The 24175-nt window shown below is 37.1% G+C and overlaps 1 protein-coding gene across 5 annotated transcripts in view; it reads right to left on the bottom strand.

The window, feature by feature from the left end:
- ddah2 (DDAH family member 2, ADMA-independent) overlaps positions 1-23843 on the bottom strand; it is a 29917-nt gene extending 6074 nt beyond the window's left edge. The window contains exons 1-5 of one of the 5 annotated variants that reach the window (XM_079878810.1): positions 23626-23843; positions 21873-22425; positions 21614-21802; positions 16930-17049; positions 12297-12440 (exon numbers count right to left, since the gene is read on the bottom strand). In XM_079878810.1, coding sequence (XP_079734936.1) covers positions 12297-12440; positions 16930-17049; positions 21614-21802; positions 21873-22163 — 744 coding nt within the window. In that variant the 5' untranslated portion in view covers positions 22164-22425; positions 23626-23843. Of the gene's footprint in view, positions 1-12296; positions 12441-16929; positions 17050-21613; positions 21803-21872; positions 22426-23302; positions 23461-23510 lie in introns of those variants that run through there. The other 4 variants (XM_079878813.1, XM_079878812.1, XM_079878814.1 and 1 more) reach the window with 4 other exon arrangements.
- Between the last annotated feature and the right edge of the window lie 332 nt (positions 23844-24175).

Raw genomic sequence — 24175 nt, 5'->3', positions numbered from 1 at the left:
TTATTTAGAATAGAAATCTTTTGTAACAATATACACTACCGTTCAAAAGTTTGGGAACAATAACACTTTTTTTTAAAAGAAATTAGTACTTTAATTCAACAAGGATGTGTTAAATTGATAAAAGGTGATGGTAACGATTTATATTGTTAGAAATGTTTTTATTTTGAATAAATGCTGTTTTTATGAATAAATGCTGTTAACGTTTTACTCATCAATGAATCCTGAAAAAAGTATTCCAAAAAAAAATATTAAACAGCACAACTGTTTCCATCATTGATAATAACTGAGTATCAAATCATCATATTAGAATGATTTCTGAAGGATCATAAGACACCAAAGACTGGAGTACTAGCTGATGAAAATTCAGCTTTGCATCACAAAAATAAATTACATTTTAAAATATATTAAAAAAGAGAACCATTATTTTAAATTGTAATAATATTTCATAATATTACTGTTTTTTTTTGTTGTTTTGTTTTTTTTAACTGCAGGCTTGATGAGCATAAGAGACTTCTTTCAAAAACATTAAAAATAGTAATGTTTCCAAACTTTTGACTGGTACTATATATATATATATAGGTCTATATTGTCTAATTTATCATTGTAGCCTTATTTAAGTTGATTTTCTGTATACTGTGTATTTATTTTTGGACTAATAGTGGTTAATAAAGTCCAATAATGGTATGAGAGTGTGTCAGTGGTAATATCATTGTGTTCTTGTTGGTCAGTGTTAGAGGATCTGTGTAACAGCTGAGGCTTAGCCTGACAGTTAGCCTGCCCTGGACCAGGCTAGTTTCCCAGCATAAGTTGCCAGGGTAACTGAGTTTGAACTATTTTAAGTTTGCTTTATGAAACAGAATCCACCGAAAATAAGTCTGACTAACCAAAATAAGCCTGGCTTGTATTCTAATCTTGTTTTATGGAACAACCCTCAGGATATGGCCTGGATCCGGCGGACTGCGGTAAACCTCGGGAGGATAAACAGAGAGACTAATATTAGCGTAGATACCATCCTTCTTATGATGTAACAAGTACATCAGGATTTAAGGGAAGTGTTCCCGGTTCCGGCTGACCTAATCTATGCAGCCTAACATTGAATTATAATGTGTTGTCTATAATGTGTTGTGTATGCTAGGTCAAAGAGATGTGTTTTTAATCTAGATTGACAGTATGTGTCTGCTTCCCGGACAATGTTAGGAAGACTGTTCCAAAGTTTTGGTGCTAAATAGGAAAAGGATCTACCGCCAGCAGTCGATTTTGATATTCTAGGTATTATCAACTGGCCTGAATTTTGAGATCACAATAAACGTGAAGGACTATAATGTGTTAAGAGCTCGGTCAAGTACTGGGGAGCTTAACCATTTAGTGCTTTGTAAGTAATCAGCAATATTTTAAAATTTATACGATGTTTAACAGGGAGCCAATTCAGTGTTGACAGAACCTGGCTAATATGGTCATACTTCCTGGTTCTAGTAAAAACTCTAGCTGCTGCGTTTTGGTCCTTTTGGACCAGCTGTAGTTTGTTATTAAGCATGCAGGGCACCCAACCATAATAGCATTACAATAATCTAGCCTTGATGTCATGAACGCATGAACTAATTGTTCCGCACTTGTCATTGAGAGCATATGACGTAATTTAGATATATTTTTAAGATGGAAAAATGCGGTTTTACAGATACTAGACTTTCAAATGAAAGATTGGTATCAAAGAGCACACCCAGGTTCCTAACCGACGACAAAGACTTGACAGAGCAGCCATGTTTTTTTTGTCCAATAATTAGAATCTCTGTTTTTTCAGAATTAAGTAGTAGGAAATTACTAGTCATCCAGTTTTTTATATCAGCTATGCATTCCGTTAATTTTGTGAATTGGTAAGTTTCGTCAGGGCGTGAAGAAATATAGAGCTGAGTATCATCAGCATAACAGCATAAAAATAATGCCATGCTTCCTAATGATATCTCCTAAGGGTACCATGTACAGAGTGAACAGCAAAGGTCCTAGCACTGAGCCTTGTGGTACGCCAATACTGAACTTGTGATCGATAAGACATCTCTTCATTTACTGCTACAAACTGATAACAATCAGATAAGTATGATTTAAACCATGCTAATGCAATTCCACTAATGCCAACATAATTTTCGAGTCTATTTAAAAGAATGTTGTGGTAAATAGTATCAAATGCAGCACAGATCGAGTAACACGAATAGAGAGATACAACCACGATCGGATGATAAGAGCAAATCATTTGTGACTCTGATGAGAGCTGTCTCAGTACTATGGTACGGTCTAAATCCTGACTGGAAATCCTCACAGATACCATTTCTTTTAATGGTAAAAGAATTTCTAAAAAGGAACATAGTTGTGAGGATACTGCCTTTTATAGTATCTTTGACAGAAAAGGTAGAATAGAGATCGGCCTGTAATTGACTAATTCTGTAGGATCAAGTTGAGTTTTTTTTAACAAGCGGTTTAATCATAGCCAGCTTAAACGTTTTTGGTACGTATTCTAATGACAAAGATGAATTAATGATATTAAGAAGAGGATCTATGACCTCTGGAAGCATCTCTTTCAATTAGAGCCCGACCGATATGGATTTTTGGGCGCCGATGCCGATACCGATAAAAAAAAGCCAGATACCGATATATCGGCCGATATTATTTATGTGTATATTATAATACAGTAGCAATATTATTTGTGTGTATTATAGTACAGTAAGTTTGGACACACTTTACAATTGGTGTGTACAAACTTTTGATGGGTACTAGAGCCCGACCGATAAAGGATTTTGAAGGCCGATACCGGTACAAATATTTGTTGGTTTTAAAATCCGATATTCCGATATATCGGACGATATTTTTTATTTTTTTTCAGAAACGCGCAACAAAACATTAACAAATTTCCCTAACATTAGTTATTTGTAGTTATTTATGAGTTTTAACTAAAATAATATGATGATGCATTTTAAAAAGAAACTTGTTTCTTTTATTGTCACAACAGAACAGAAGAACATCAAAATATATTAAAGTTCTGATAAATAAAATGTATAAAAATACAAACTTAAGATTTTTTTTAAGACTAAACGTTTAGTCCTTTGAACAAAAACAACAATTTCACATTCAAATTGACAACAAATTCAAATTGTCATAATTTACTCTCTCAAGTTGTTTTTTTCTTCTGTTGAAAATAAGTTATTTGGATGAATGTGGGTAACCAAACAGTTGATGTACCCAGTGACTTCCATAGTATATTTTTCTCCTTTGGAAGTCAATGGGGACCAGCTACTGTTTGGTTACCCACATTCTTCAAACTATTAATATTAGAAAAATATTAGAAGGAAATTAATACAGTTGGAACAACATTAGAGTGCCTGTAAATAATGAGATCATTTTTATTATTGGGTGAACTATCCCTTTAAGGACAAGCGGCAATGTGTTTACAATTGCTACTGTCTCTTTAAGAGCTGAGCACGACACGTCTAATGTACACGCATTTGACAAGCAGATTTTCTCTCAATTGTGCCTTCACTTTAGACAACCGACTTTGTTTATGTAAATCTTGTGTGTATTTAACAGTATTAGCACAATAATACTCGAAAGATAACTTAGTCCAGTATCAAGGCGCTGGTAGAAAGGCTTTGTGCATGTGAGCTTCACATGTACGCGCTGAGAAACGCACACGTTAGAACAGCGCATCAGCATTTAAAATTAAATGTTTAACCGACAAAGCATTAAAGCACATGCACATTATGAACTTTTGTGAACTGCAGTGTTAACATTTTATGTGAATATAGCCTACGTTGGCTAGCCTACGTTGTTCCGCTTCACTCTCGGCTTATTTAACCGCAGCAAAACTGGACATGAGTCACGAATTTTGTCATCCTTATTTGAGTTAAGAGAACTGATAGGGATGTTCTTTTAATTGTTATTCAAGCAATGTATGTTTCGTGAGTCGTGACCAACTCACCATGAACACACTTCACCGCTGATCTCACTCGCGGTTCTCTCTGCCCGACTCTGGCTGGATCAGCAGGTTGCAGAATGTGTGGCGCGTTATACACGAGTGTTGCCAACAGGGACGGTGTAGAGTGCCCTCTGGTGGACAAACTATACAACGCCAACACTCATAACATGGTTGAAGGGTGTTTCGTCCGTTTTTATTTTATTTTTTAAAAATATTCATTTATCGGCCGTTATAAATGCCGATACCGATAGTTTTGAAAATGCCTAATATCGGCCGATAATATCGGCCTGCCGATATATCGGTCGGGCTCTACTTTCAATAGCTTAGTCGGGTATAGGGTCTAACATACATGTTGTCGATTTACTGTCTACAATGCACTGCCTGATGCGATACTGTAGAAGAAGGTTGCATAGTTATAATTTTCTCCCTGATATTATCAATCTTGTAAGTAAAGAAGTTCATAAAGTCATTACTGCTGTGCTGCTTGGAAACGTCTGGGGTTGAAGCTTTATTTTTCGTTAATTTAGCCACTGTTTCAAATAAATACCTAGGGCTTTGTTTATTTTCTTTTAATAGGGTTGAAAAATAAGCAGATCTAGCAGCTTTTAAGGCCTCTCTGTACGCAATCGTGCTCTCTTTCCATGAAATACAAAAAAAGTTTTGTTTTCTTCCAGTTGCGCTGCTTTGACTGCTCTCTTAAGGGCTGGACTATTTTCTTAATCTTCTTTAAGCGCAAAGGAGCAACTGTGTCTAAAGTGCTGGAAAAGAGAAAGTCAAAAGTTTCTGTCACAATGTCAAGTGCTTCTAAGCTACAGTGCTATGCATAAGTTTAGACACCCATGCTAAAGTTGACTAAAAAGAGGAATAAAAAATCATCTTTTGGAAATTGAGCTTAATGCCTTAATTAAAAAAATTAGGAAAAATCCAACCTTTAAAGGACACCAATTTTCTTTGTGAATGAATAATGTATCGTAAATAAATAAATGTTCTTCCTTAAAATACAGGGTGCATAAGTCTGGACACCCCTATGTTAAATTCCCATAGAGGCAGGCAGATTTTTATTTTTAAAGGCCAGTTACTTCATGGATCCAGGATACTATGCATCCTGATAAAGTTCCCTTGGCCTTTGGAATTAAAATAGCCTTCACCATACCTAGAGATTGGCATGGTTTTATTTCAGTTAGCCTAATAGCTGGTTTGATTTGCATTGAGAGATGATCTTATGGAAAGTACTCCATGCCAATCTCTAGGTATGGTGAAGGCTATGTGATGATGTGGGGCTATTTTAATTCCAAAGGCCAAGGGAACTTTATCAGGATGCATAGTATCCCGGATCCATGAAGTAACATTGTAAGAATTGATCAATTAGGAAATTCCGGACAGTCTGCTTCGGGGGTGACCAGACCCTGAGAGGACAAAAGGACCTCTCTGGAGATTACCATTTGAACTGGCTCTCGTGCACCATCGAGACGAAAGTCTCACCTCCAAATCAACTTCATCTACATCTCTTTCCCTCTCCCCTCACCCCCTCTCTCGCTCAGATGATTCACCTGAATTCCCAAGAAAATGTATAGTTTAATGTGAATGATTATCACAGAGTATTTTCATGTTTGGTATCGTTTAAAATGTCACAGTGCGACTGGTACAAATGTCTCATTTCAGAATAAGTAAAACACAAGGTAATAAGGTTTTAAGAGTTTATGGATAGCTGACTTACAGAGGAAGGTGGTCTCTCAAGACAAATGGTCACTCACCCCCAAGAGGTGCTACCTCTGAATGCAAATTTCTTTTGTTAGCACATGTTTCCATGTGAAAGAGGTCTGACTATTTAATGAAATGCAGCAGGGAGATCGAGGCCTTTTCTGCACTTCAGATCGGCCCGTGAGGCTGGGAGTGAGATCTCTCAGCCTCACGTATTTCTTAAAGTTGGGTTTGCATCTTCTCTCTATTCCAGAGCATTTGATGTTTTGTATCGATTATCTTTGAATTGATTATGAAATTGGCATGATACATTTACCTGACATAATAAATTGTTACATTTGATTATTCTAACTGATATTATTTTCATTGAAGAGTTAAACGGAATAGTCAAACATTCACTCATGATTAATGATCCACAGATATCATTAAAACCCTTTCATTTATGGAGTCAGATGAAATAAACGAGTAAATACATATGATTAATATATTGCATCTAATCACAAAATACTTTGCCTCGAGAAAAAGACAGTAACACGTGATACCTTCCCCGTGTATTGGCAAACCGGAGATATGGGAATTTAACATAGGGGTGTCCAGACTTATGCACCCTGTATTTTAAAGAAAAACATTTATTTATTTACGATTAGGGCTGTCAAACAATTAATCGCATCCAAAATAAAAGTTTGTGTTTACATAATATGTGTGTGTGTGTATGGAGTATAATTATTTTCTATATATATATAAATACACACACATGCATATGTATTTAAGAAAAATGTGTTATTTATATATAAAATATTTATATATAATATAAATTATATATAATATAAATATATATACACAGTATATACATGCAAATATTTCTTAAATATATACATGCATGTGTGTGTATTTATATATAGAAAATAATTATACACCGTACACACACATATATTATGTAAAAACAAACTTTTATTTTGGATGCGATTAATCGCGATTAATCGGTTGACAGCCCTATTTACGATACATTAATTAGTGTCCTTAAAGGTTGGATTTTTCCTAATTTTTTTAATTAAGGCATTAAGTTCAATTTCCAAAAGATGATTTTTTATTCCTCTTTTTAGTCAACTTTAGTATGGGTGTCTAAACTTATGCATAGCACTGTATCTGGGATGCTGAGGAGATGAAACTGATCACGAATATTATTAGTTGGCTTTGCAACCTTGGCTAGATGGTATACACAAGACTAGATAATGATCTGAGATGTCATCGTTCAACGAGATCAACATTGATTCCATGTGATAATATTAGTTCTAGAGTATGATTATGACAATGAGTAGGTCCTGACACATGTTGTCTAACTCCAATAGAGTTCAGAATGTCTTTAAATGCCAATCCCAATGCATCTTTTTCGTTATCTACATGTATATTCAAATCACCAACAATTAGGATTTTCAAAAGTAACGGGTAATGACTATCGACGAAAAATAATGTATTCTTATCAATTGGTTTACGCCGTGGTGGAGACAGTGTTGTTGATCTTTGATATCAAAACATCCAAAAAATTAATAGATAATTATTTTTCAACTTATAATGTAATTGAGTCTAATCTGATGTTCAAAAACTCTTCGCTTCCTTTCCAAATAAGGACACAGTCATCAATGTATCTTGCCCAGTACTTAATGCAGTGCCCAAACTGATTGTTGTTGTAAATGAAGTCTAATTTTAATTTACCCATAAAGTGATTTGCATAGCTTGGTGCTAAGGGAGTGCCCATAGCAGTGCCTTGTATTTGAAGGTAGTAATCTTTTTCAAATAAAAAAAATATTTTTAGTTAATATAAATTTAGTCAAGTCTAAAATAAATTGTGTGGGCAATGTAGAATTCTGTAGAGTTTGTAGAAAAAAAAATCCAAAGATTCCAAACCTTCTTTATGTGGAATCGAAGTGTATAGAGATGATACGTCCAATGTTACTAACCAATCTAGGTCATCTTAATTCGAATGCAATTGTAATTTATTTAAAAAATCTATAGTCTCTGTTAGGTGGGAAGGTAATTGTTTTACCAATTTGTTGTATATGAGAGTCTATAAATTCTGACAACTTTTCAGTGAGTGAGCCAATACCAGAAACTATGGGTCTAGGAGGATCTATGGTAGATTTATGTATTTTTGGTAATGCATTATGTATTTTTGCATTATGTTTTTTTGGTATTGGGACAACTGGATGACGATTAGTTAGACAATTGAATTCTGGCAATGTTTATATATGGTATCTTTTCCCAACATTAATTGTTCCCAACATTGTTTTTAATCATTATTTACTGTTCTGGGTGGACTTAAACTGTCTGTGGACTAATTATTTGATTGTTTACCTGCAGCTTTTTCCCTTTTACTTTAACTGTTTCTTCTATTACCTGCCACCAGACAAAACTGTCAGCTGATGCAAATGCTACACTTAAAATTTTAATTCACTAACATTTAGACATTGGGGCATTCAAAACATTCAGAAGAATTTCAATGGATGCAGGACTTAAATATTACACTGATATTCACCAGTCAACTATATTCACAATATTCAACAATATTCACCAAGCAACTACAATATTTACCAGTCCCAAGGATGTATTATTATGATCATGATCCTGCTATGCACAGCAGCAAATTTATATAAAATGTGCAATCACTGTCAATTACCACATTTTCTGATTCAATTCCACATTAAAATACGGTTGTCAATCCAGAAACTTTGCAGTGTGAAGGGAGTAGCATGCAAAATATTCTTATTCAAATTGTGAATAGGTTACAAACAGAATATGAGCAAAGAACGCTCCCTTTATAATTGACTGAAGCTGTCAATGTCATCAGTGTGAACGTATTGAGTGGATGCGCCACTAACTAACTAACCTAAACAGCTCTGATTGCCACATTGTTCATGTGCTCAGACATGTCTGTGATTGACCTGCAATGCTTAAAGCTGCAAAAGCTTGCACAAATACGCACAGTAGCATTTGAAAGCAGCACCTATCTGATGTCAGTCATGAGACAAAATAGGTGAATGAAACTGGCGTAATGCTTTTATAAACAAAACTTTTAACGTTATCGCAACATTATGTTTATCGCAACATAAACAATATTCCATAATATTTTACATCAGCAAAGATATTGCGATATAATCTATGTATCACCCAGCCCTAAATGTAATGTAGAGCAAATGAGACAAAAATGTACTACACATAGTATATAACATCAAAGCTGCAATAAAGAGTTCTGGCACTGTTGGTACCAGGAATATTTCATTATTTCAATATTTAATTTGTGGCAAACATCATTGGAACTAGGGATGCTCATATTGACCGTTTAACCGTTAACCGAAAGTAAAAATTTTACTTTTACTTTTATCAGTTAAACGGTTTAAAACGTTTTTGTTTTTTTTCTAAAAAAGAAAAAGCTTCTTTTTTTTTAGTTTGCTGCATGGTTTAAAAAAAAAATACTATATAGCTTATATTTATTAACCCTCTGGGGTCTGAGGTGTTTTTGGGGTCCTTGAGATGTTCTGACATGCCCTGACATTTTTGCTTTTTTCAGTTGCTTATAAACATATTAATGGCAAAAAAAAATTACACACTATTTAGCACAAAAAGGGCTACCATGAAATGTGAGCAACAAGAATGTACATGTCTGCATTTTTGAGAGAATAATGTTTATGCGTGGTTATTGAAAAAACTAAAAACTAAAGTTTCTGAAATAAGGCCATAAAACACATTCTAAATATGTGCCAATAAGACTTTTGTCTAAAAGATGTCATCGCCTAGTGTTTTTTCTTCAAAATGAAGTGAAAATCACCCTGCCTTATCATTCACATAACACAATACATTGATTTGAATTTTGCAAAGCACTTTCTGTTTGGAAAGGCCATATGCGGAGTGGGCGTCAACGGTCATGTATATGTAGTAGTTCACACCTGAGGAGACAATGGGGCCTGCATACTTAATTAGCCATTCATTCAGGTGAGTCACTGAGCCACAAGAATGCAAGAGCAACAGTTGGAAGCATCTCAATTCTTTTTTATTTTTCCTCATATTGTGCTTGCAATTTGGCCTATAATATCCAAGGAAAACATGTCTAGTAATTGTGCAGTTAATTCTCATACTGTATTTTCAGTTTTGGAATATTTATGCTCTCCCCAAATTTGTCAATAATAAAACACAATAAAAGTTATTTAAAGAAAAGGCTTATATTTACCTTTTAATAGTTTGTTTACATCTACCTTGTAAATATATATTTTTTATTAAAAAGGTTACAATTACAACAACAATTCAAGTGTAATCTTTCTTTGTAAAAACTAAAGTATACATTTTATCATACATATTTCAAAGTTAAGGATTTGATTGATTATTTGATAACTTTATTTTTGACAAAACATATTATATTTAACATAAGCAAATATTGGCAAACAAAAGCTTATTTGAGGTGGCAGATATTTTACATTAAAAATGTATAATCTATCCAAAACTAATCAACGAAATGTTGTCTTTCATATGTCTGTAACATAGGTCTTTCATTTTTATTATTAGAAATATAAATGTTAATTTGCAGTTTAAATCCAGGAAATTTGTAAATGAAAAAATTATTAAAAGTAAGATACAATTGATACAAAACGAAATTCGTTTTAAAGAAAGGATTTGTACTTTCTGTTTTGAGGTCTCTGTGAAAGTTTGAAAGTCTTTTAGTGATTTTTTTAGAGCGCTCGCGTCCATAATGGAGAACTGTCACGTAAGATTGTTTTTTCCTCATAAATGCGAACACGAAAAATAAAAGACAAAAGACTTTTAAGTAAAACTTACTCCGAAATTGTGTTCTCGGCGGAATTCGCTCTTCAAAATGCTGCCGTTCCTCGTCTGAGTTACAATCTTCCTCTGAGGAAAAGGTGCATTCTTCCTCGCCGTCCTCATCTGAAGGGCGTCTTTATTACCGGAGAAGCGTGTCATACTCAAAACGCGATGAACTATCAGTAAGTCTGATGAAGAAACTTTTTATGGCATTGATCGGGGGGCGTATGCGATGCATACTAGATCATCTAACTATTTACATGTGAATCGCGCCGGGGGCGGGGCGGCCGCAGCTGATTATAGAGATAATGAAGCAGAAGGAAAAACGGTACCTCTCCTTGCTTTCAAACGGATTACATGAGTTGAAAACATTTGTTTTTTATATAAATTACTTCATTTAAAAGAGGAGATTTCTAGCTTCATAAAGACATATCTCACGTGCCTGTGTGAGAAGTATTCGCTGAGTTATGATTCATTTTCGGACGCGTTTCAGAATGGACTACACGGACAGAGAGAAGGCAGAACTCGCTTCGTGTTTATTTTTCTTTATTTGGCGAAAAGCACAACACTTTGTTTTTATTGTGAGTGTACACAAAAATAATACACACTTAACAGGATAGATTGATGTATAACACAAGCATATAAGATAAAAATTAATATTTTTATTTTATTATTTTTTTGCACTCATACGGAAAAAAACGAGCCTATCGCGCCGGCGCGATAGCCGACCTCAGGGGGTTAACTCTCACGGAGCGCGTCGACACGCGCAACCACACACGTCTCTAGCTAGACGTTACCTGTGTATTCCTGGGACATCCGTCCCATCGGAGAGGGTGTTTTCTGCCGCGGGTCTAACTGTCAACAGGCTGCGCTCCAGACTGACCCCACATCACGTTGATATGTTGCTTTTTTTAAATAAAAATTAGACGAGGTGTTGAGGTAGGGCTCCTATTTTTATTTAACGCAAAATCTTAAGTCTAACGGAAAAAAAATTGTCGGTTTTTGAAAGCTTTGTTCAAACGGATTCAGTGTTTTCTTTTTGTCATCTTAATTTGTTAATTATTTAAGTTTAAAAAATATATTTAGTGTAGGCCTATTTTGTTTTTTATTTGTATTATTTTATTCTGTTTTTCTCTCACTGTCAGAAATGCTGCAGGTGCGTGAAAATTTAAACTGAATCCAGGTTCTGTTGTTGATCTGTTCTGTATGCTGCTGTTTGCACTTTGCACGTTAAAATAAACCCTTTGATAAAAAAATAAATTATTTTTTTAAAGGGTCACAGATACGCATCAATTTTATTTGTATTTAATGCCAATTCAATATTATAATCTTATCAGTTAACGGTTAATAATCGATTAACGAGCGGCGGTTGTCGGTCGGGAAAATTAATCGAAATGAGCATCCCTAACTGGAACACATTCAATGGTTGTTTGTCTATCTACCTCAGATCTACACCTGCAGTATCTTGCCTACATGTGGGCACAGTGGATGTCTCAGCTGAAGGCCCTGACATTTCATAATCTGTCCTCAATCGATTATTGTTGTTTCCTCACTGAGTAGACCCAAATGCTTTTGCTCTGAATCAAAGATGTAGGAAAGTGCAGAGTTACACTAAAATTTTATCAAAATATTTAGAATAATGGTTTTATTTTTCCTATTAATCACAAAGACCAACTTGACAAAAATCTGTAGTGATGGATGCAAAAATGACCCAAAAAAGTTTGTTGGGTTATTTTTAGTCTTAAAAAACTGCTGATCAATCAGGCTTGTGTTGTTGATTATTCTCTGATGTAAATGTTTTTACTGTACATCCTCCTTCACTCACAGGAATACTGTTGGGACACTCTTCGGCTGTGGGATGCAGGAGGTAGTCCACTTTTGCAGGACCTCTGATGTATACACAGTTAGCAGCAACCTCCTCAGGTACTGACAAGATCTCATAGTGATGGTCAGTCAGCTGCTCCATCACCTGTAACACAAAAACACAATACTTGTGCCCAAGTGCTTTTGGCACATCCTTGTTGATAATGTGATTATCTCCTCAGAAAAAAAGTGCATACATCTACAGTGAGGAAAATAAGTATTTGAACACCCTGCTATTTTGCAAGTTCTCCCACTTAGAAATCATGGAGGGGTCTGAAATTGTCATCGTAGGTGCATGTCCACTGTGAGAGACATAATCAAAAAAAAAAAATCCAGAAATCACAATGTATGATTTTTTAACTATTTATTTGTATGATACAGCTGCAAATAAGTATTTGAACACCTGAGAAAAATCAATGTTAATATTTGGTTCAGTAGCCTTTGTTTGCAATTACAGAGGTCAAACGTTTCCTGTAGTTTTTCACCAGGTTTGCACACACTGCAGGAGGGATTTTGGCCCACTCCTCCACACAGATCTTCTCTAGACCAGTCAGGTTTCTGGGCTGTCGCTGAGAAACATGGAGTTTGAGCTCCCTCCAAAGATTCTCTATTGGGTTTAGGTCTGGAGACTGGCTAGGCCACGCCAGAACCTTGATATGCTTCTTACAGAGCCACTCCTTGGTTATCCTGGCTGTGTGCTTCGGGTCATTGTCATGTTGGAAGACCCAGCCTCGACCCATCTTCAATGCTCTAACTGAGGGAAGGAGGTTGTTCCCCAAAATCTCGCAATACATGGCCCCGGTCATCCTCTCCTTAATACAGTGCAGTCACCCTGTCCCATGTGCAGAAAAACACCCCCAAAGCATGATGCTACCACCCCCATGCTTCACAGTAGGGATGGTGTTCTTGGGATGGTACTCATCCTTCTTCTTCCCCTAAACACGTTTAGTGGAATTATGACCAAAAAGTTCTATTTTGGTCTCATCTGACCACATGACTTTCTCACATGACTCCTCTGGATCATCCAAATGGTCATTGGCAAACTTAAGACGGGCCTTGACATGTGCTGGTTTAAGCAGGGGAACCTTCCGTGACATGCATGATTTCAAACCATGACGTCTTAGTGTATTACCAACAGTAACCTTGGAAACGGTGGTCCCAGCTCTTTTCAGGTCATTGACCAGCTTCTCCCGTGTAGTTCTGGGCTGATTTCTCACCTTTCTTAGGATCATTGAGACCCCACGAGGTGAGATCTTGCATGGAGCCCCAGTCCGAGGGAGATTGACAGTCATGTTTAGCTTCTTCCATTTTCTAATGATTGCTCCAACAGTGGACCTTTTTTCACCAAGCTGCTTGGCAATTTCCCCATAGCCCTTTCCAGCCTTGTGGAGGTGTACAATTTTGTCTCTAGTGTCTTTGAACAGCTCTTTGGTCTTGGCCATTTTAGTAGTTGGATTCTTACTGATTGTATGGTGTGGACAGGTGTCTTTATGCAGCTAACGACCTCAAACAGGTGCATCTAATTTAGGATAATAAATGGAGTGGAGGTGGACATTTTAAAGCTACACTGTGTAACTTTTTTAGTTGATTCTTAGCAAAAAACACTTAGTTCTTTCAAAAATATATGTGCTCATTAATGTATATTTACTTCTTTCAAGTAATAAAGTATTCTCGTAAGTTTATAATCTGCCATTGAAAGTACATACGGGTGAGGGGTTCGAATGCTGGTCGCCATGTTGCCCCTCCATCTTGAAACTACTTTAGCCAAAGAGGGACATACCAGTAAATTAAAGCTTCGCCTTTCGCGCTTTACACTCAGTGACGCAGAGACGAATGCGAGGGGGGGATTACTCGTGAGCTCGCGAGTGCCGGCAGATTTGAAAGATAGTGTGGTGTGTGTGTGCGTACTCACATTTGAAAGAGAGAATTAAAACGTCAACGCGACAGACAAATCAGCAAGACCATAGTCAATATTGGAGTAACTTTTCCCAGATGGAAAGAGCTCATGAGGAGAAAAGATTTTAAAACGGACGCCGAGGTTGCCTGCTTTCTTCTCGGCAGGTAATTCAGCCTGTTGTAATTCATTTGTGTAAATTCAAAGTTTTATAGTTGCTTGTCTAACCATAGCATAGTTGTGCATAACGGCAGAACGACCTCTAGTATAACTTCATCCTCGCGTCAATGGTGAAAAAGTATTGTTTACCTTGTAACATAAATCTGTGCTGCGACGTATCACAGGTGATGAATAGTTTTAAAGGCGCAATTTTTTAAGCTATATAAAAAAAAAGGACACTGTAAATTTTAGTTATTTTTAATTGCTTTTACTTTGTACACATTGTAACGTTAGCCTAATCTGATTATGCTGGGATAGCCGATTCCAAGGGTGACGTTTACCTCCTGACATCTGTCCTGTAGTTTTATTCATTTTAGACGTATTGTTTATTATTGTCATGGACGAAGTGATAACTGGAAGCCATGTTAATCTTGGAATAATACGGCCACCGTAGGAGTTAAAACGCCCTCGAAATTGAGAGGAACAGAAACTAATATTCACTGGGTAGTCATATACAATTTCACCACTAGATGGGGGTAAAAATCACACAGTGTAGCTTTAACCTGTTAAGCTTCACCAGTGCGTGGGCGCACTGAAGCGTTTTTTTTTTTTATTTAGTTAAAAATTACTATCAGATTTAATGTTATACATTGACAAACTATACATCATTAAAAAGATATAAGACTCAAGTTTCAGTATTTGACCACTATTGTATTCTGAAAAACTTATAGTGACAGTTATGTCTTAATTTGTGTCAGGAGTTATGAAATGAAAAAATGAGTCGATACCTTTAATATGAATTATGCGCGTCAGCTGCTCCCATTCATAAAAAACTCCCGTGCTGTCGTCATGACAGCGATACACAAAACAACGTCCCTCAGGGTTTTAGCTCAAAAATGTGCAGATTTGGAGAAATATTGATATATTTTCATAGGTTTTCATCAGATTTCTATAGACAGGAATAATATTTATTGAATTTATGCCCAAATGCGTCGATGTAATCATTATGATCGCTGGATACTGTGATGTATTGTGTTTTCAATCCATACCAACAGCCTGAGGGCGCTACATGCACAATAATAGTCCATACATGAAGAAGAGGCATGATCATGTGACATTCCAGGAAGTCTCGAACACATTCAAAGCTATCAGAGATCGTTGTAACATGTTTTGAAGACAATAAACATGATTGAAAATGATATTTGGTTTACCTGTGTTCTTCGAGTAATGTCAGGTATTTCCATAATAATAGATTATATTTATAATGTAATGCTAATCGATATAGACTTTATCATTGTGCAGAATAAAATATATATATATATTTTCTGTCTGATTTTTTTATCTGAAGCGAAATTATATCACAGAAGATTATTTAAAACACTCGACTTGCGTTATAAATTAAGTTTGGAGCACAAACATGGTTTTAATCTCATAAATTGTTGTGTATTGATGGTGTGCTAAGCTAACATGCTAGCTAGCCCTAGGTGCACCTGCCACATATAGCAGTTATCCTTTTATGTTTTTTTTTCTAAATATGCTTACTGAAATTCAAGCAGGGCATTTGATCCAGTTTTTAAATGTTAAGTGAGAACTTTGATAAAAGAAATTAGGGATTGAAACCCTATGAATAGCTTGTGAATAGCCAGTCGTTAGTAACTATAATGCAGACAAAAGAAATGCATATTTCGAGCCATAACCAGTCTGGAGAGGTGTGAATGTGTGCAGGGGGAGACTGAGACTGAATGGGGCTCGTTTGCACCACAAAACAATAGAGACAATATACTGAATTGATGTTTAGAAGATGGCAATAAACATCAGTAGCATTTTAAAGTAGCAAATCAAAATAAAGTCATTGACATGGTCTTGAAAAACATTTAACTAAATACAGAGTTTTGGACTTATTATCTTCAGATTTTAAATATAAAATGTTTAGACATGTGGCCTTAGCTGTAGTGCATTTCTAGATTGCTCCAGTGCCAACTTCAATTTTATTTTCATGAGGATGTTTCATAAAAATAAATTTCTAATAACTTTACAAAACTTTGAAGCTATTTATAACAATTTTTTTCAATATGACAATAATTCATTCTACATTTACAATAAACTGCCAGGTGTCAGCTTTCAAATGAGATCATACTTGTGCTTTTAGTACAAAGGGTTCATGAACTGTATCTGTTTAAGTTTGGGTATGTCATTTCTGGGGATTTTTCAAAAGTGACGTTGCAGCTTAACAGGTTAAAGGCAGACTAACAGGTCTTTGAGGGTCAGAATTCTAGCTGATAGACAGGTGTTCAAATACTTATTTGCAGCTGTATCATACAAATAAATAGTTAAAAAATCATACATTGTGATTTCTGGATTTTTTTTTTTTTAAATTATGTCTCTCACAGTGGACATGCCCCTACGATGACAATTTCAGACCCCTCCATGATTTCCAAGTGGGAGAACTTGCAAAATAGCAGGGTGTTCAAATACTTATTTTCCTCACTGTATATACATTAATGTAGAGATCATGTTTTGTATTTTACTTGCACACACTCACTCTGAGTGTTTTTTTGGCCCCGTCGCTGTTACTGATGATGATGGTATTGGGGCCGCCCATGGAGCAGATGCTCTTCAGACGAGAGCCTCCAAACACGGGCACAGTGGACACAGCAAAGTCCTGAACACACAGCACCAAGCAACATCAAACAATTGTTATTTTCTTTTTGCTGGTAATTGCACAGGATTTTACATGATATCAAACAATAAATAAATAAATAAATAAGCACATTGTGATTATTTGACAAAACAAGAAGGACAAAAGCAAGAATTCAGTTCAAACCCATTGATAAATGTAATTAGGGGATCAAGCGTGTAGCGCTGAAACCCTATTGTTATTGTTAATTTTCCCATGATGCAGCTTTGAGGGCTGGTAGTACTCACACCGCCTACAACGTCAGCAAGGCCCACCCCGATCGCTACAGCGGTCAAAAGTACGAAATGGCACATAACTCCTAAACAGTCAAGTGTCTTATGTCGCTGGAATCCTTGGCTCAAGGCGGACAAAATGCATACCTCGGATTTGTTCGTCACCCGGGAAAATTTCGGGTATTTTGGGTTTTTTCCAAAAACCTACTTTTGTGAACTAGTCCTAGGTTTTTGGCCGACAGGAACCAAACCAGTGCAGCAAGATTCTCTGGAGTCTGATTGTCAATAGTTATAAAAAAAAGTGAAAATTTCGGTTCACAGTCCCTAAGAGGACTTAGGGCCGCCAAAACCCTAAGGGCCGCCAAAACGTTCGAAGTGGGAGGAGCCTCTTTTACTAAATTGGCTATAACTTGTGAACGGAACAAGATATTTTCACCAAACTCAGTATACCTATGTAAGAGCTCATTCTTTGGTCGCGTGAAAAAGGACACGGCGATTGGTCACTTGGTGGCGCTATAACTGTTAAAAAGGTGTCAAAATGATGTATTTCTATGGCAAATCCCATGAAATGGCTGAAAGCGGCCCTCTTCCTGCCTGATTTGCATACAACCACACAAAATCGGGTGTGCACATGCGTCACGTGATCCTAAAGAAGCTTGGCAACTTTTATGGACGTCGGGCCATTGGTGGCGCTTTAACTGTTATAAAGGTGAAAAATGCTCCATATTATCCTATGCAAAATTATATTTAAATGATTGCTCTGCGCAGAAATTCACCAAAGTAGCTGAGCATGTGCGCCATATTATTCTAAAGAAGCGTGCAAACTTTTACGGAGATCGGGCCATCAATAGAGGTATTACAGTTTAAAAGGTAAAAAAAAAAACACACCAAAAAACACCACATTTCCATGATAAATGAGCTGAAAATGCAAAAAGCGACCTTTTTCCTCTCTGAGGTACATGTTAAAAGGCTTGATAAAGATTTTGCAACCAGCAGCTCAGCGTCAAGTGCTGATACCCTATAGTTTGTTTTTTTTATTGGCCTTTTTTAGGCCCTTTTTATTAGGGGTTCAAGCGCGTAGTGCTGAAACCCTATTGTTATTGTTAATTTTCCCATGATGCAGCATTCTCCATCTAAAACTGATCGGGCAGACCAAACCATAAGTCATGGAGACTTGAAACTTTGAGGGCTGGTTGTACTCACACCGCCTACAACGTCCTCAATACCCGCCCCGATCGGCCTGACGGGGGCGCTACAGCGGTCAAAAGTACGAAATGGCTCATAACTCCTAAACCGGTGTAGGCTCAAGTGTCTTGTATTGTTGGAATCCTTGGCTCAAGGCAGACAAAATGCTTGCCTTGGATTTGTTCGCCCTTCAGGGGACAATTTTGAATAATTTCGGATTTTGTGAAAAACCTACTTTTGCACACTTGTCCTCAGCTTTTGGCCCGATCAGAACCAAATCAGTGCAGCAAGATTCTCTGGAGTCTGATTGTCAATAATTATCAAGAAAATTTGAAATTTCACAGTACAGTCGCTAGGGGATGCCAAATTTTTCTATGTCAGCAGCCATATTTACAAAAATGGTAATAACTCATTTTCACCAAACTCGGGACACGTGTATGAGATCAATCTTAGGTTATGTGAAAAAAAAACACGACGATTGGCCACTTGGCGGTGCCAAAAAATATAAAAATGTATATAACCACCCAACCATTAGCCCAAATGACTTGAAAATGTGAATGCGCTGTCTTTGTACGAGGTGCCACGATAGTCTATGAGGACAATGGCGTATCTCAAAAACCATGGCCGCTAATGAAATTTGAGTAGCTATCAAACAAGGTTACCGGAGGCTGATCAGAACAAAACTCAGTGAGCATGTTCGACTCATGGCTCTAGAGTTCTGTAAGAATTTTGAAAGAAATCGGCCCCTAGTTGGCACTAACTAGTTTTATGCCTCTGTAATAATTCTGTAATTTTTCACACATACACACAATATTCATGTCATTTGCTCCATAGACAAAATAACTGCTGAAAAGTAATGTCAAACTTTTCAAACTTCTTTTGTGAAGCAGGTGATGTATTATTAGTTTTTAGTAATTTATTATATCAAAACTGTGATTCTACAACATAAGAGCCAGCAGTTTTGTGGCAAACAGACAAAGTGAAAGATTTAACAAACAGTTTGTGCACTAAAAGGTATCATCTATGGCATCACTTAGACTCACACTGACATTAAGAATCAGCATATAAATCTCAGCAATGGTGATAAAAGTATTCGTGCTACATTGCATAATGGGAGTATGGGTGAGTACCTGTGCTGGTACCCAACATGCGCTGCAACATGAAACTTTTAATGTCACCATCGTTGAGATTCATATGCTGATTCTTGATCTCTGTGTGAGTCAGCATAATACCACAGAGGTTTTTAAATCTGATAGTCACAACAATGGATCATACAGTATCACATTTCTACTATAATTAATAAAGCAAAACTAATAATAGATAACCTGTTTAAACAGAGATTAGGCTCTGGATAAGTTCAGTGAATCAAGTCACTAAATTGTGTTGTTAAATTGAGTTTTATCATCAAAACACAACCATCAACACCTGATTATATTTTCTTTTGACTTTTGTGCCACAACAAGTGTTTTATAAACACACAGTTACAGCAGCCAGATAAAAAAATTATATTATAAATTAGGGTCAAGAGCCCAACTAAAGCAAACACTGATCTCCATCATGGTAACTAATAAAACAATAAATCATCAACATATAAACCTCTGTTAATTACCAATAACAACTTCTGTAGACTTTATAAAATCATTAAAACATTACAAATGACTGTCAAAATTTACCTCTTCAGTTGTTCATTTTATGCATCATATTTTGCACATTCACATTAGGATTGCAATGACACCTGAAAACTATATTTTAAATGGGAGGCCTAAAATAAACATTTATTTAACTATCGTTTATTTCAAATATCTAGGCTACATAAACAAATTGTGTGTGTAAGCATGTTTAAAGGAGTTAACATGGAAAATGTGCCTTGCTTTAGTGGAGACAAACTGACACTTTTAAAACAGACACATTTAAATGAAAGCAAGCTAATGAGTGGTCCTCTGCTGGTTATAGTTTTTTTTCTTACTACTTACTAATGTGTTTCTATATTTCATATTTAGAAATGATAAAATCACTATTAGTGATAGACACTGAAGTAGTGCCGGAAAGGGAAGTGCAGGAGGATCGGTGTCGCCGTCCCGTCTGCGCGTCCGCAGCGTTGAGATGGGCAGGCTCTCGCAGTGAGAGCAGTCCGTGGCAGAGAGTGCAGCTTCAGCGTGGGCACGTGGCGCACTCCGCACGAGGTGCATGAGGGGCGAGGCATTTGGAACAACGCTCGCTAAATTTGTTCTTTTATGAAACTGTGTGTTGCTGAGTTTTCTCGCCGGATGGCCTCAGGAGAGCAGCGACAGAAGAGGAGCGGCTTCGAGGTGAGTTGAAGGTTCTGTCCACTGTATGCAAAGGCTTGCTCTAGCTGTTTTGGCTTGTTTCGACGGCGAAGGCTTCAGAGGAAGTCAGAGACGTGAAGAGTCGCTGAAGGAGAGAAAATCTGCTATATGGCCAGAATGGGCTCCCTTTATAGGCTTATGCCACGCCCATTAAGGCACGCTCTGACGTGCCTGGCGCCAAGTCACTTGATTGGGTCACGCATCAGAGGCGCTTGGCCATAGGATGTGCAGTTGCCGCAGCACAGCCAATGGGCGAGCTAGACGCTCTGCTGTGTTTGCTGTGCAGCTGCACTGCGTTTTAAATTATTAGCTTCAATATTTCTCAAGGAAAGGAGGTTCCCCACTGCGTATTAGCTATGCAATACGAAGTGACCGTTCTCGAAAGGGAATTTATCCCGTGCGAATTGGCCATTAATATTACAGATGTCCTGTGGTAAAATTACATTACTCCATCTACCCTTGTAAAGTTAATCCTGTCCGAATAGGGCTTTAGTCTATATTAAGTATTATTGTTTAAGCCTTTCATTCTTTTGTGAATGTGTTTTAGCATATTCTCCATCATGGATATTTTATGGTGTCAGGCTGTCAGCCCTACATTTCGGGTTGGCCTAGACCTTAACAGCATAGTTGGCATGAAGGTTTTAAAATGCTTGAATCCCGCTAATTGCTGCTTGCAGCTATATTTCATAATTAAAATCTGTCTATATTTGATATCTACAATGTTAATGTGCATGATTCTTACATATACATTATTCTAATCAGCCAATGCAAACAGAATCAATTCAACCAAAACGCACCACTCACCTTGAAGGTGTCGGCCAGGACTTCTGCCCCTCTGTGATTGGTGTGTTTCGAAATGCCCACAAAGAACTCTTTTCCAGTAAAGAAGACATCACTTCCTTCTAGAGTGGCTCCACCAGACCCCCCCTCCTCATCACCCATCTCCACCACTGTCAGGTTCAGTTCATTTAGGACTCGCTGCACGGCCTCTGCCTAAAGAAAGTTTACACACGTATGACCATGTAACATCTACATCTACAACAGCCATGTGTCTGCCCCTTACCTCAAGGCGTCTCTGCTGTTTGAAGGGTCGTGTGATGAGTGCCGTGTCGCCTTGGATCACAGCAATGTCTTCGATCCGCCAGCTCTCAGGCAGCTCAGAGTCTGCTGGAATTTCAATCAACTGCAGCCCCACCTTTTGCCTCAGTGCGCCTGTCAGCACCCCCATTTGACGCTGGGCCTTGGCGAGGTCTGTCTGAAACCCTTCTCCACCCTCTGCCAACTTCCCAAAGGACTCTGGGATACATCTGACGACAGCATGAGTGAAGCAGCCGTACGGATAAATATTGGCCATGATGGTGTGTGTATGAGGTATGCTTGTATGACAGGTGTCTGGTGAATGTTTGTATGAGCTTGACTGTATATGGGTGTATGTACGTGTCTCTGTGGGTGACTGATTCACAAACTGAGCAAGTTTTAAGTCTATGAAGGACAGTCTTTGAGTGAAAGCTATTGAAAGTTCCTAACAACAACAACTGGATCAGCAAATCATTCTTGACATCTCTGAATCCCCTGGGTAGAAAGCTCAAGAAGTGTGTTTGTCCCTTTAATACTGCCTGTGGTGGAGAGAGAGAAAAATTATACTGTAAAGAGCTATCAACCAAATTGACTAGCCTAATCTGTACTGAGAGTATGGCATTGGCTTGTTTGAGTCCACTTTAAAGTCCATCTAGCCTAGTCATAGTGCTGTCTCTAGGACAGGTTTTTGAGAAGCACTGTCATTTTATATCAGTCCACATTAGTTTCCTCTAACCATTCACTGCTGAACTGAACAATTAACCTCACTGTATCTGTTCCAAATCTTTAAAGGTCTTGTCAGTGGATAACGCACATTATCTGTTTTCAAATGCTTTGAACTTGGAGTAAGCATATGGTGCATTACAGTGCCAGAACACACGTGTGTGTATGCATAACCTACAGAAATAAAAAGCAGCAAAAAATATTCTGTAGCATGTTTTCCAAAACAGTAAAACCATGGTATTGTTTCAGCTAGTTACCATGCCCAAGTGCTAAAGTACAGTCCACAACTAAAAAGAAAACAATCAAAATATAAAGCTTCTAAACAAAGACAATAATACCGGTTACCTTGTGCATCTATTAAAATTATCTTCTGAAAGGATCAATGGCTGTTTTGGTGTAGCCTAAGCCAGGGCACATTCAACATTATCATACTTTCCCGGTCTTTGCAAACAAACACACTGTTGCAAACATTAACACAAATAAAAAAAAAAAAAAAACGAAAGCCAGTCAGTTAAAGATAAATTCATTCCACTTTAGATGACTTTCCCGAAAAGATTCAATGCAATTTGTAAAGTCACCGTTGATACACAAATCGGTTCAAGTTTGCGGTTCCACAGTTTGTTCAACAGTGTCTTGGCTGCCAAAGTTGACGCCCTGATGAATTACGACAAATCGTAAAACAAATTATCCTACCTTGTGATACGATTAAACACGTTAACTCAGTTTCCTCTCAGCATAAAGCGCAAATTGTTTTGATCGACTCGAACTCGGCCATACACAAACACCATACCGTTCACTATTTCCCTTCCCCCTCAATCCATCCATCCTGCTGGAATCCTTTTTCTCCTGCGTGACTATAAGGGGGATTTACTAAATAAATACTTAAACAGGAAACACATACCCGATAACCTACGGGAGCGAAATGCCTACATCTGAGACAAAGACATAAGTTCTTTAAATTTGCCTAACTCTGATCCGCATGAATAACATGTTTCAGTATTTTCCACTTAACTTACCCGTCCGGTTGTTTACAGTGCCACACCTCCAATGCTCCCTATTTCCTCATTTCCAGCGTGTAACTAGACTAAACATTCTTCTTCTTTTTTTTTAATGGGGAAAAATAAATTGTATAAGAACTCATCCAGACTAAACAATGTGTTGTGTTCAGTGAATTTTGAGCTGTGACAACGATACCAGCCCTAGGTTTTGTTCCGTTAACTTAAGCTGTTCGCTAATCCACTCTTTTAATATGTAGGTCGGGACTCAAGCTCAGCTGTCTCATCAAATAACAGATTATTTGTGAAATGTAGATGTCATAGATTTGTTGTTTTCCTATTATGGGGACATGTTTCCCAGGAGTTTGTGAGAATGTGGTAGGCTATGGGGATCGGATCCCCGGTAAGAAACTTCTGATTTATTTGTGATTACATTTGTATGTGTAAATAGGCATATTTTTGTTGAAATATAGACCTGGAAACCAGATTAATTTTTATCCTGGCTGATAGTCAGAATTAAGTCAAAAGTGCGGTTCTAAAAGTGTACAGAAATTTTAGGTTGAGTAAACAT

This window comes from Squalius cephalus, assembly GCF_949319135.1.
Source record: "Squalius cephalus genome assembly, chromosome: 8".
Classification (NCBI taxonomy): domain Eukaryota; kingdom Metazoa; phylum Chordata; class Actinopteri; order Cypriniformes; family Leuciscidae; genus Squalius; species Squalius cephalus.
This window is presented reverse-complemented; position numbering and strand designations above follow the sequence as displayed.